The 13,576-nt window shown below is 42.4% G+C and overlaps 2 protein-coding genes across 4 annotated transcripts in view; one reads left to right on the forward strand and one right to left on the reverse strand.

Annotated features, from left to right (window-relative positions):
- The first annotated feature begins 4,060 nt into the window (after window positions 1-4,060).
- Window positions 4,061-6,770, forward strand: Hmgb2 (high mobility group box 2). Of its 2 annotated transcripts, none has more exons than XM_042701548.1 (5): window positions 4,061-4,215; window positions 4,838-5,003; window positions 5,290-5,435; window positions 5,523-5,697; window positions 6,252-6,770. In XM_042701548.1, the coding sequence occupies exons 2-5, from the start codon at window positions 4,854-4,856 to the stop codon at window positions 6,411-6,413; spliced, it is 633 nt and encodes a 210-aa protein (XP_042557482.1). In that variant the 5' UTR covers window positions 4,061-4,215; window positions 4,838-4,853; the 3' UTR covers window positions 6,414-6,770. The 2 variants fall into 2 exon arrangements, with proteins under 2 accessions (XP_042557482.1, XP_042557477.1); XM_042701543.1 differs by having other exon boundaries at window positions 4,062-4,215; window positions 4,834-5,003.
- Window positions 6,771-10,818: 4,048 nt separating this feature from the next.
- Galnt7 (polypeptide N-acetylgalactosaminyltransferase 7) overlaps window positions 10,819-13,576 on the reverse strand; it is a 122,959-nt gene continuing 120,201 nt past the window's right edge. For both annotated transcript variants that reach the window (XM_042701053.1, XM_042701056.1), the window contains exon 12: window positions 10,819-13,205. In XM_042701053.1, coding sequence (XP_042556987.1) covers window positions 13,068-13,205 — 138 coding nt within the window. In that variant the 3' untranslated portion in view covers window positions 10,819-13,067. The remainder of the gene's footprint in view (window positions 13,206-13,576) is intronic.

A 13,576-nucleotide genomic window follows, 5' to 3' on the forward strand; every position in this document is an offset into this window, starting at 1 on the left:
ATCCTAACTACTCAGGAGATTGAGATCTGAGGATTGTAGTTCAGAGTCTGCCGGGGCAGACCATGAGTCTCTTATCTCTAATTACCCACCAAAAAAAGATGTTGTTCTATAACCAAAAACTATTTAAATCTCTCAAGTTTTATTTCACTTATCACTTTACTGTGCTTCTGGTGTTATTTCTAGGTCAGGAAGTATGGTGTGGATGAAATATTAAAAGTAACATAGAGGTATATTAAATTCAGAAAATACAAATGAATATAGTTTTCCTTCTGCTGAGAAGAAAGGAATGGCAATTTGTATCAGAAGGGCTGATTCCTTCTGCAGCTATAAGGGAAACTTCAGGCCTTCACTTGGTTTGCATATAGCTGTTTTCTCCTACCATTTCTTTTTCCATTCTCATCTCTATGCCTGTTTGTGTCCAAATTTCTGTTTATATTTCTATAATAGGGCTCACCCTACTACATTAAAACTTATCTTGCTAGTTATATCGGCAATGACCTTATTTCTAAGTAAAATCATTTTTTGAAATCCTCACTGTTCAAGTGAGCCTACCATCTATTTTCAGCTTGCTTTATTGTCCCTTGCAGGCATCATCAATTGAGGGGTGATTAAAAAATCTTTCTGAAAAATAGCAACCCAAATTCAATCAATTACTAGTGCAATTTTTAGAAAGGAAAGCGGCTTCTGGGTACTGGTGGCGCATGTCTGTAATCTTACTTGTTTGAAGGGCAGCCCAGGCAGAAGAGTTCACAAAACTCTATTTCAAAAATAACCAGCAAAAACAGGGCAACAAGAATGGATCAAGTGGTAGAACCTTCAAGTGGGAGGAGGCCCAGAATCCAAACAGTGCCTAAAAAGGAAAACAAAAAAGAAAAACCCAAAATCATGACTTATGGAAGCATCGGTATTAGAATAGAATATAGAACTGAATTAGAAGTTGATTTTACAATATGAACTGGAACATAGTTGGTGAAATCAACAAACTATGTAAAATTCATCAAGTAAAACTTTAGCTAATATCAAAAAATTGGTAAATTTGTAGATCGTGTATGTAAATAGATAATCTTAGCACTACCTTTGGGATTACAACTCTGGAGCCAGAGAAAAGAAATGAGTATAACAAATTGATATTCTGTTTGGCTGCAACTAAAGGTTGAACTTGGGGCTTCATGTCTGCTCAGCTGGCAGTCTACCACTTGAGCTATACTTCCAGCACAGCTTTTTTGCTGGTTATTTTGGACAGGAAATCTAGCAGACTTTTCTGACCCAGCTTGGTTTGATTCACCCAGATCTTAGCCTCCTAAGTAGGAAGAGGTGTGAGCCACAGGTGCCCTGAGTAAACTGGTTTCTAAATTATAAACTTGATCTTATTTTTTATAAAACCACACATACTGTCTTAACATGGAAATCCATTTCATTTCCTTCACACTTTTTAGTGGGTCCTTTGCCTATATTATGAAGTCTTAAGTTCTGAAGCTGCCAGTCCAGTACCAGCCATATTTATGCCTTAATTACTAATTTCATGTTATATTGAAATAATAATACTAAGTTGGATCTCCAAATGTGCCAGGCTTTCTCCAAAGCCCTCTGCCTTTCATTTGGGCTTTCTACACAGTATTAGGATATTGTCTTATGCCTTCACTATTGAGCAATATGACAATTCATATGTTACACTGTTGTTTCCTATTTCTATCTCCCTCTACATTAAATTTTCTGAGGGCAAATACCATGACATTTCTCCTTTATATTTCTATTGCTAATCTTAATGCTCGTGGCATTCAAGTAGCAGTTCTTCAGTAAATGCCCAAACTTTATATAAGCACAATTAGGCCATCACATATTTTCTTTTTAAAGAATATACTTAAAAATATGAGAGGCTGGGAATGTGGTTTAGTGGTACATTGCTTGCTAGCATGCATGAAGCCGTAGGTTCAATTCCCCAGTGCCAAATAAACAGAAAAATCCAGAAGTATTGCTGTGGCTCAAGTGGTAGAGTGCTAGCCTTGAGGGTAAGAAATTCAGGAACAGTGCCTAGGCCCTGAGTTCAAGCCCCAGGACTGGCAAAAAAAAAAAAAGAAAAAAGATTAAAAAGCATAATGCATTATCAGTCTCACATTGCTATTAAATAATGTAGTAAGATTCAGTTCACTTGGAGTTTTTTTTTGTTTTGTTTTGCTTTTTGACATCACATTTGCGACTCATTTTGTAGGTATTGAAGGCTGAGGTATACCCCCAAAAGAGTATAAACTAAGAATGTGGCTCACCCTTGTAATTTTAGCTAATCAGAGGTTTAGATCTTAAGACTTAAGCTAGCCTGGGCAGAAAAGCCCATGAGATTCCTGTATCTCCGATTAACCAGCACAAAACCTGGAAGTAGAGCTGTGGCTCAAGAGCATCAGCCTGAGTGAAAAAGCTAAGTAAGAGTGCAAGGCCTTGAAGGCCGAGAAGCCGCCCTCGCCCCGCCCTCCACACCCTCACCCTCCCATACCCCCATACCCACACCCAGGTCCAGGGCCCAGGGAGCCCCCTCCTCCCGCACAGCGTTTCCCCAGGCAGGGGACTATGTGTAACACTTTAGTCTGCGATTTCTGTACTACACTTGGGCTTTCTCCCCGCTGGCCTAGTAACCAGTGTATTGATGTTGCTACTGACAGCCTTAAAACAAGAAAATGTTTTTAAAAAAAGCAAAAAGCAACCCTGTCAGGCTACTGTCTTTTTCCATTACGGTGAACTCTAACAGAAATGAGTCTGACGGTCATTCTAACCGTCCAACCCACTGGTGTTAAATGACTTTACAACGTGGCCATTTCCAGGCAGGGAGTTAGTTCTTCACTGCGTCTTTGGATGAACGCACCCGTGGGTTTGGGGTACAGGCTGGTGACTCTGAACTACTCCGAGGACGCATGGCCCAGCCAGCAGGCGCGCTGGACGGAAACACGAAGGGCATGTTTCAAACCCGCTGCAACCGTCAGCGCCACGTTGGCCAGGAGGTGCCGGGGGCGGGGGACCCCAAGCCTGAGGCTCACCGCCGGGCGCCGAGGCAGCCGGGGCCGGGCAGCACCTACCGCCGTCACAGGGCTTTCAACCGCCGAGCGCTCCCAGTCCGCCTCCCGGCCCCCGGCCCCCGGCCCCCTCCCTTTGCCCTAGACGTCCAAGTGCGCAGTCGCGCAGAGCACAGGGACCACACACACCCCTCCGCCCCCGCCGCCGCGCGAGGGGCGGGGCCAGGGCGCCGACTCCGCCCCCGCCGCCGCGCGAGGGGCGGGGCCAGGGCGCCGACTCCGCCCCCGGACCGTCTCTACTCCCCTCCTGCCCCCCCCCGCCCCCCGGTTTACCTCCTAGGCCCCAGTTTGAACCCCTCCAGGACGAGGAAGGGACGCCCCGAGGGACCACCTGAGGAAAGCGCCCTCGGCGTAAACCTCCCCTTCCCCCAAGTGGGAGCAGCCGCCCTCCCGCGCCTCATACCCTCTCCCAAGAGCCTTGTCTTCGGGGTCTACGCCGGTTCCGGCGACCACGAAGAGCCGGGCGACGGTTCGCCGGGCAAACTCCCGTACATGGCGCGGGGAGGGCCGGGCCGGGCTGGGGCGACCGAGACACGGGCTAGCGTGGGCGGAGGAGACAGCGCGGGCTCCTCCCGCGGCGTTGTCGTTACCAAACCGGCTGCTCCCGTCAGCCTCTAGGGGAAAAACCAACATGAAAGTGCCTCCACTTCTTATTTTAAATCTGGCGGGACATTGCCTCTTGGGTCGACCACGCCTCCTTATAGTTCTAGCCAATCGGTGCCAGGCCCGCCATTTTTCAAACCCTTTTCCTGCCGCCAATCAGAGTCGAGCAGTACATTCCTCTCCTGACCGGTTCTAACGGGTCTGGGAGTTAACGACCTGGGAGACCCACCGAACCTGCTAGGCTGGGACCGGAGGGACGGACCTAATGAGATACTAACCAATGAGAGGCCGTTACGGACGAGAGGCGGGCACTTTGAGGGTTTGAATAATCATACAAGCCAATCAGAGAGGAGAGGGGTGTGGCCAGTGGCGGGGACTCTTCAAGTTACGGTGGCGCGGAGAACTCTGCAAAACAAGAGCTGAGGATTGCGTTAGCGATAAACCAGTTCACTCCGGAGTGCTGGGCAGCCGCGGCTCCGTCGAACCCGGACGCTTGGTGGGACTCTGAGGAGAAGCTCGGCCCAGCGGGACCCCCCTCAGGCCTCCTCGGGTTTGTGGGCTCTTCCCGGCCTCTGGGAGTCCCCTGTCGGGTGTGGGCGCCGCGGCTTCTGGGGTTCCACCTGGCGGGCGGGGCGCGGGGTGCCGGGCTGGCGGGCCGGGGCCGTGGCGGCGGGGTGGGAGAGCGGTTTCCCGGGGCCGAGTCCGGGCAGGGCCCCCCGGGGGCCCGGGGTAAATTTGATTGTGGTGGGCCTCGAGGCCCCGAGCGAGCGGGGCTCGCGGACGCGGAAGCCGCCCCGGGCCGGCGGCCTTCCGAACACCGGGCGGAGGTGTGGGGGTGTTCGCGGCGGCCCGTGTGTGAGTGTGTGTGTAAGCGTAAGTGTGTAAGGGGGGCGCACGGGCGGCGGCTTCGCGGCCTTCAGGGGAAGTAGCCGGTGGCGCGTGCGGAGCGCCGGGCTCCGGCGGGCCGGGTGGGCCGGGCTCCGGCGGGCGGGCGGGCGGCCTCGGGGCGCGGAGGCGGGGAGCCGCGCGGCCGGGGCGGAGGCGGCGGCGGCCGCCGAGGGAGGAGGGGCCGCGGCCGGGCGCGCGAGTTTGCGCGGGAAGCTGAGCCCCGCCAGCGCCGGCCGCGCCGCGCCGCCTCGCCGCTTCACCGCGCCGCCGTCGCCCGCAGGTAGACGCCCCTCTGGCGCCATGGGTAAAGGCGACCCGAATAAGCCGCGGGGCAAGATGTCCTCGTACGCCTTCTTCGTGCAGACCTGCCGGGAAGAGCACAAGAAGAAGCACCCCGACTCCTCGGTGAACTTCGCCGAGTTCTCTAAGAAGTGTTCGGAGAGATGGAAGGTGAGAGGGAGTCGGTGGGGGCCCGGGGAGGAGAGCCGCGCTCCACGAGCCGAAGGTGTTGCGGATAATCCTTTAAATGAGTTTGGATTTGAACTTCAAAACTTGACTGGTCGGATTCAGCTCGTCCCCTAACCCAGATGCCTTTACTTTCTGTGCAGCACACACGGCAGTGTTGTTGCCTCAGGAAGCGAGATCCTGAAAGATCACACATAAGCATGTGTATGTGTATAACAAAACTAAATTACACTTTGCATTTTTTTTTTGGTCCCCTCTTCCTATTCTGCAGACCATGTCTGCAAAAGAAAAGTCGAAGTTTGAAGACATGGCGAAAAGTGATAAAGCTCGCTACGACCGGGAGATGAAAAATTACGTTCCTCCCAAAGGCGATAAGAAGGGGAAGAAAAAAGATCCCAATGCTCCGAAAAGACCACCGTGAGTGTTTTTGTTTTCTTCAAATAGCGAAACTTTTATATTTTCCCTTCCCATTTGACTGGTTAATTCTTTGTTGTTTCCTTTCAGATCTGCCTTCTTCCTGTTTTGTTCTGAACATCGCCCAAAGATCAAGAGTGAGCACCCGGGCCTCTCCATTGGGGATACTGCAAAGAAATTGGGTGAGATGTGGTCCGAACAGTCGGCCAAAGATAAGCAGCCCTATGAGCAGAAAGCAGCTAAACTAAAGGAGAAATACGAGAAGGTAAACTTGCCATCTGGCCTTTCTTTTTAAAAGGTTAAAATTAAGTAAATGCTTTATTAAAATATGTTAGAAACAGGTGAATTGCATAGCGTTGGAAAACTTAGGTGTCTGGTATGTTAATGATTGTCAGTCAGGGAAAACCTTGCTGAAACTTATATACTGAGGTGGACAATACAACAAACACCTGTTTGAAAAAAGCACTGTTTGCAGCCATGGTAAATTCCGGTATGTGTGCTCATTTGCAGTTAATACAAATCTGATTAAGAAGTGTGTTGGATTAAGTGTAAATATTCCTAAAATGTGAGATTAGAAGGAATGTGTATCACAGTTGGTAAGGAAAGGACTAGCATTTCATAATGAAAGCTCCCCATCATTAGCTTTTTTAAAGCCTAAAGGGAACCAAGTGCTCTCAAACCTAAGGTAGAGTAGACTCTGAATTCCTTTTTAGACAGCGATCAGGATTATTGGCCAGTAATTTTAGTTGTTTACAACCAAGGATTCTCATTATTGAGTAATGATACCGGATGCTGATTTTCATTATTTTGACATTTCAGGATATTGCTGCATATCGTGCCAAGGACAAAAGTGAAGCAGGAAAGAAGGGCCCTGGTAGGCCAACTGGCTCAAAGAAGAAGAATGAACCAGAAGATGAGGAAGAGGAGGAGGAAGAGGAAGATGATGAAGATGAGGAAGAAGAGGATGAAGATGAAGAATAAATGGCGATTGTGTGTGGAATGTGTGTGTGCGCTCAGGCAATTGTTTTGCTAAGAATGTGAATTCAAGTGCAGCTCAACATTAGCTTCAGTATAAAAACTGTACAGATTTTTGTATAGCTGATGAGATTCTTTGTAGAGAAAATACTTTTTTTTATGCAGATTGTAGCTTTTTGAGGGGCTACTACATACAGTTAGATTTTAAAGCTTTTGATGTTGAATGTTCCTAAATATTTAATGGTTTCTTTAATTTCTTGTAGCACAGCAAACTTCATAGGAATGAGTATCATAAATTTTGGGTTTTTTAGGATGTTGCATTTTGTTTTTTTAAAAAAATTTGTAATAAAATTATGTATATTATTTGTATTGTGTCTGTCTTGATATACTAAACTAACTTCCTCTTAGCATACAGCCTTGGTCAATTTTTTTGCTATTTCTGCCAAGTAGCTTTTTAGGTAGTGATAAAAGTTTTGTGCTTGACATTTCTATTTGCTTGTCCCTCTTTTTAAACACTTTGGGGAAGATAGTGTGTGGAGTGAATTACTTGGTTTTAAGAAATCAGTAGCAACGATAATTTTGTTACTGAGTTGAACTTGTTTAGCCGTAGACTACCAAATTAGATTTTGAATTATTTTTGGTCTTTAGAATTCTGAGTAACAAGTCTAAAATTAGTATCTGAGATGGTGTGTTACTTACTCCAGGACTAACTTGTGCTTCACCAGGATTTGTATTTGAAGGACAAAGCTTTTTAGGAATGGTCATATGAGGAATCAATTGTCAGTTAAGGTTACTAGTAAAGTTGAACATCTGCACTAAACTGAAATAATACCAAAATGGAAATGCATTATTCAGCCATGTGATTCTTGGTTTTCTCTATTGCCATTTGGAGTAAGTACTTGGTAAGGATAATTTCATTTTTGGTTAAATTAATTAGACTCCTACCAGAATACATTCAATGGCTTAGGTGAAATGGTATAGAATCAGTATGGTACTAATGCAACAAAGAGATGGTAAAAAAGAATTGCTAAAATTGAAGTAATCTTAAGGATGTCTAAATCTATCCCAGAGGGTTCTTTTGTCTCATACTTTTGTGTCTGTCTGTAATACATTTTTTAAAAAATGTTCTTTTAAATGGGGAGTTAATGGATAGATGATTTCAATGAATGCAAGTTTTGGAAGCACTAAAACGAAGGTAAGAATTAGGCAAGTATACAGCCTTGGTTGTCACTTTACTTGAGAACCCCAGTAAGTGGAATACTTTATCCTTTAAAGATTCTTAGAATAGCTGCCCCTATATATATAGTTTTTGTCATTTAGTATTTATAAAATTTACTGAAGTCCTTAAGGAATTGGTTTCATTTAATACTGTAAGATACTACTAGTTTATGTTTATTACTATAATACTGAATGATTCTAACACCGTTCTGTGGTTAAGTAAAGCACTGTTGTTGGGGTTGGGTTTTTTTTGTGTGTTGTGTTGCTGCTATTGCAAATGGCAGTGCTAAAAAAAAGTGCTGAAGTGGAGCTGTGGCTATCCTTAAGCAAAAGAGCTTCAGGGACGACAGCTCCCAGCCCTAAGTTCAAACTCCATCACTAATAAAAAATCCTTTGAAGGACTTTTGATAGTCAAGTGAAGTCACCTCTACTAACTTGCCTCACTCCAGCTCTTTCAGCAGCCCCAAACCCTAATTTGGCCACCTCAGTTAAGCAACACTCGAATTCCATGTGTTGGACCATGGCTTTTAAGTTCTACCATGCAGACAGATTGATGAGCTTAGGATTCACCTGCACATTTCTTTTAAGATGCAGTTTGCTTTGTCTGCTGTCCAATTCCTGAAAATGCTTTTAATACTCTTGTGTGCTATCCAATTTATGAAAAGTTGCCCCATGTATTTTGGCATTGTATAGTTTAGGATAATGAATGAAGTCCAAGACTAATTGAGACATCACATTTTCTAAAAAATTTGGGGCATTCAATCCTTAATACAGCCAGAATTTAGTCATAGCAAAATCTCAAATGGATTTTATTCAAAGATAAGTTTGCCAGTCCTGAGGCTTGAACCTGATTACTGTCCCTTAGGATTGTTTTTTTTGTGTGTGTGCGTGTTTTGGTTTTTGTTTTTGCTCCAGGCTAGCACTCTTAGCACATGAGCCACATCCTGCCTTTTGTGGTTAATTGGAGACAAGAATCTCAGGCACATTCTTTCCTAGGCTGGCTTCAAACTGCCATCCTCAGATCTCAGCTTCCCAAGTAGTTAGGAATACAGGTGTGAGCCAACAGTTCCTGCTTCATTCAAAGGTAATTTAAATGGATGAAATCTTCAAGATGGCACTTCCACAAGTTCAATTAAACCACTGAACTATAGGCAGATTATGTGAATTGCACAAGGCAGAGATAACCATTTCTTCCCTTAGAGCAGTCATTCCACATGGTTTACCTTTTAAAGAGCTTCCGTTTCTTTTAGAATAGGAGTAATGACACCTGATACAGGAAACTGAATTGGACAAGGCAGAGATAACCATTAGAGCAATCATTCCACATCTTTATTTACCTTTTGAGCTTCATTTCTTTACTTTTAAAATAGGAGTAATGACATACCTGATGTAGGAAACATGAAAATGCAGACACAGACCCTTTATACAGGTCTGTAGAGTGGCTTATTCTGATTAAATACAGATTTTAAGATTGGAAATTGGAATAATATTTAACATATCACCTTGAATTTGTGCCGAGAACTTTATATAATCACTGTATGTATGTTAACTCATGCAATCCTAATAACAATCCTATAAAACAGGCAATTTTCTCTATTATATAAATGAGAATACTGTCATTCTGAGGTTAAAAAACTTATCCAAGGTTATAGGGTACTTTGTAGTGGAGCACAGTAATAATCAGACTTCAGACTCCATCTTATTATCCTACCATTAAGTTGAGCATCTGTAACATCATTCTATTGTAAAAACTACAGTCTTACGTTGCTCTACTCAGATGAAGGCTCCAGGCCTACTTCACTCAAAAATTTGGCATTTGCCAACCTCAATTATGGGCATCTCAAAATCATAAAGAAAGAATTACAAAGCAGGTATTGGATCTATTGTAGAATTCATCCTTCCTTTAAATCTCCATTTTTAAGGACAATAAAACCCCAAATCATTCAAATTTTCATTCATTTTCTTAAATCACATTGATTTTAATGAATATTTTCATAATGCTCAATTTTCTTTTTGGTCGGTCATGGTGCTTGAACTCTGGGCCTGGGTGTTGTCCCTAAGCCCTTCAGCTCAAGGCTAGTGCTTTACCACTTGAGCCACAGCACCACTGACTGCTTTTTCTGTTGGTGTGGTGCTGAGGAATCGAACCCAGAGCCTCATGCATGCATGCAAGGCACTCTACCACTCTACCATTGAGCCACCTTCCCAGACCAACGCTCAATATTTAACTGCTTTTGCATGAAATAATTTTACTTGCCTAAACTTTTGCCTTCAAGGTCTGGCTCTGATCAAGTACCAGACATGTTTTCCATTGAATTATTGTGGACTTTCTTTTCTTTTTTTTTTTTTGGGTCCGGTCGTGGGGACTAAACTCTGGGCCTGGGCGCTGTCCCTCAGCTCTTCAGCTCAAGGCTAGCGCTCTACCACTTGAGCCACAACGCCACTTCCTGCTTTTTTCTTTTTGCTCATGTGGTGCTGAGGAATCGAACCCAGGGCCTCATGCATGCAAGGCAAGCACTCTACCACTGAGCCACCTTCCCAGCCCCTTATTGTGGACTTTCTGTCTAGATATAAAAAGCAATGATTCCTATGACTAAGCAAGTCCCCATTTATTCCTCTCTGGTGCTGTCACTATTCAAATTTCTTAGCCTACTACTACAACAGCTAAGGATCGAAAGACAAGAAATAGACAATTCAGTTCAACAGTTTCCAATTTAACCCAGAAAACTTCCTTCAATCTGTTAGCAGCCGTATTTTCTCTTGAGACAGCTTTACACAACACTCTATGGGCTGCTTCTAATTTCATTCTGGTAGTCTTCTCTTTGCTTCAATTCATCTGCTGTTATAATTTTGATTTAAAGAAAGCTTTGCTTTTTATAGGCAATTATATAGGTAATTATATGCTGTCAATAAGTGTATCTATTGTTGATATTTTATATAATTGTTAAATAGGTAACAAACTATTGACATACATGGGCAACCAGAAGTTGCTATGTTCCTTCCTAAACAGATAAATTGAGTATTCTAAGGACATGTACAAGAATTCTAACCAATGCTCAAACATACCCACAACTAATAACTATTATTTGTAATATTTCAGGTTTTAATTCTGAATCCTGTAAATTGAAAAAAAAGCAACTCAGTAAGATGTACTTGTTAGAGTTAGAAATGATTACAAATACTGAAAAAGCTATGAATTAAAATAGAATATTTTATTTTTTTTCCTCACCTAAAAAACACGCAACCCAGAATTAAGGTATACATTAGCTTCTCAAATTTACCCTAATAAATCTTGAATATTTATATAATTTCTACAGAAACATACAGTGTATCAAAATCTTCATAAATCAAATTTATAAAATGTGTAGAAATGCATAGTGATATTAACTTACAAAGCAACAATATGGGAATTATTTCCAAAGCAGCCTATAGTAGAAAACAGTATGGCAGCAGTTTTTGATGTTTTCCATGTTTGGTAAGGTTTCTGACTTCAATATATAGTATATTCACAGAATATCTTCTCTGTTTTTTTTGTTGTTGTTGTTGTTAATGAGTCACACTAAGAAAAACCCACTTATTTTAATTTACCCATAAAATTACATGCACAGTTCATGTGCCACCTTTCTTAGGCCTATGCATAGATAACAGTTATAATCTATTCAACACGGAAAATGGTGTCTATTTGCAAACACAAGTAATTACAAATTCTCTCCTTTTTAAACAGTTGATTTATTTCACAATTATATAAGCATATAAATGTATTTATTTTTAAATATCCCTAGAGATGAGTGAAAGTTAAAATGGTTGCTCACAGATCAGTAGCAAAATTCAAATTGACAATTCAAAATTATAAATAAAACTGTTTGGAATGTTTACCTTTTATTCTCCAAATTGAAGAACTAAGCTGGGAAGAAACGAATGTAGAGTTTTTGTTGGTTCGTTTTTTAAGCTTTAATTATAAATAGTTCCCTCAAGCAGTACTTTGTAAGTTCTTTGCATTGTAACGACACCATGATTATAAGATTGAAAATGCTTAATTACCTGCCATGCCCCACGTTATCACATTTTACTTTAAGCACTCAACTTGGGTATTTAAATGTTTTGGGGAATAAAAGGCTACTTAGAAATTAAAAAGTTGAACTGACCATTTGCAATGTTTGGTCTCCTATAGTAGGTACTGTCTTAATAAATGTTCAAATTCAAACAAATCTTCTTTTCACTGGAAAAAATACTAATAAAAATGTTTCCTCAAATGAAGGAATACTAGAGAACTTACATCCAATTTAACAGAAAGGTAATCCACTTTCGTTAATGAATTTTTAAACATTGAAAACTATACATGGAATTTTATTTGGATTAAAAAAGATTAAAAATGAAATGTCAATTCCCTCTTGGTTTTACAGATTGCACAGCCTGAATAGTAATGCCCCCTAATTTTTCTTGACTTAATTTAGTAAGGGCTTGGGAATTCTTGGATGTGTTTGAACTGGAGTTTTGTTGTTTTTGTTACCCCTTACTTTCAAGTTTCCAAACTGAAAATTATTTTTGTTTGTTACAGTGACAGGGACTGGAGAAAAGGAGATCCCAGATGTAGGTGGACAATGTTTCCCCTCATTGGAAAACCCCATTGCTCTCCTAGGAGAGCAGATGGCATGGAGAATCCAGCCTGTATGGGAGTTGATGCCACTTACCCCTCACACCCTATGGAACAGCCTTGATATGCTCCACACTGTCATTTCTTACTCAGGCTGTGCAACTTCATAGCAAACGAATTCATTTCTGAGTAGAAAAGTATTCCTCACACTGATGACAGTTCACCCCATCATTGCCATCCTGTTAATTTCATCAAAAGCTCTTCAAAAATATATTGAGAAATAAAGGAGGCACTAAATGTGTTGAATTTCACCTTTCAGAAAAGCAGCATGACTATGAAGGCAGGCCACCTTGGCTAACCACCTGTGGCAGTGCTCCAAAAAGATGTAAAATTAAATAAAGACACAACAGGTTGATAATCACCCAGCTACTTAGGATAGCCTGGTTACTCCAACCTTTTTTTTTTTTCAAGTGCGTTTAAAAAATATATATATATATCAAACTGCCTGTCAGACCCCCTGAGTGTAATCCCAAAGAAACAAGATGCTTTTCACTCTGTTGTAACAAAAACAGTGGGAAAAGCACAAATAACCAACATCATCTGAAAATGAAACAGAAAAGATGTAAACATCTACAAAGTTTAAGGTAAAAGCAGTTTTGTAAACAGTAACTGCAGATGATAATGTTATTGTAAAATCACAGTTTATCAATGTCCTTCAAACCGATCCGAGGTTCCAGGTTTGGAGCTGTACAGAGTTAATAATAATGGTTGCAGCAGGTTCCAGGCGGTTTTCAGTCCTGTATAAATTTACTTGTCAGTAGGTAGATTATTGGTTTCCTTTATTCTTCCTAAATACTGTGGATGTTATTCATTTCCCACTTTTGTGTCCTTTTACTGGAGTCGCAGCTGGAGATGAACACTTGATGCAGGACCTCTGAGCGATCTAAGCATTTTCCTGAAGGAACGTGAGTAAATCTGTGCAGGGTCTGGAACACATGGAAAGGAAAAGTAAGTTTTCATTTGGGACTGACATCACTGACATTAAGAGTCATTGATCTGGCTTTCATTAGGACACAATTCCAGCAAACTGGACAAGCCTGTATTGACCATGCATCAAACTTTGCATTTCTCTTGTCAGTCCTCTAAGTTCTTGTACTGATCAGTCACAAAATACTGCTGGTTCCATGTTCAGATTCTTTCCCTCTGAGCCCCATCTCTGATTCCTATCCTGGACAATGATTAATACCAGTTTTCTTTCTAGTCCTCAAGAGCCTCCTGCTCTTTCTCTCAGTCATTCATCTCACACCAGTTCTTTTTCTGTGTGTGTGTGTGTGTGTGTGTGTGTGTGTGCGCGCGC

The sequence above is a fragment of the Dipodomys spectabilis genome, unplaced genomic scaffold (assembly GCF_019054845.1).
Source record: "Dipodomys spectabilis isolate Male_0828 unplaced genomic scaffold, ASM1905484v1 ptg000009l, whole genome shotgun sequence".
Classification (NCBI taxonomy): Eukaryota; Metazoa; Chordata; class Mammalia; order Rodentia; family Heteromyidae; genus Dipodomys; species Dipodomys spectabilis.

Bases quoted from the DNA above. Each gene is read 5' to 3' on its own strand.
- Hmgb2 (XM_042701548.1), top strand. From the start codon at position 4,854: ATGGGTAAAGGCGACCCGAATAAGCCGCGGGGCAAGATGTCCTCGTAC. The intron at 5,004-5,289 runs GTGAGAGGGAGT...CCTATTCTGCAG, and splicing joins AGTGTTCGGAGAGATGGAAG to ACCATGTCTGCAAAAGAAAA. The intron at 5,436-5,522 runs GTGAGTGTTTTT...GTTTCCTTTCAG, and splicing joins AATGCTCCGAAAAGACCACC to ATCTGCCTTCTTCCTGTTTT.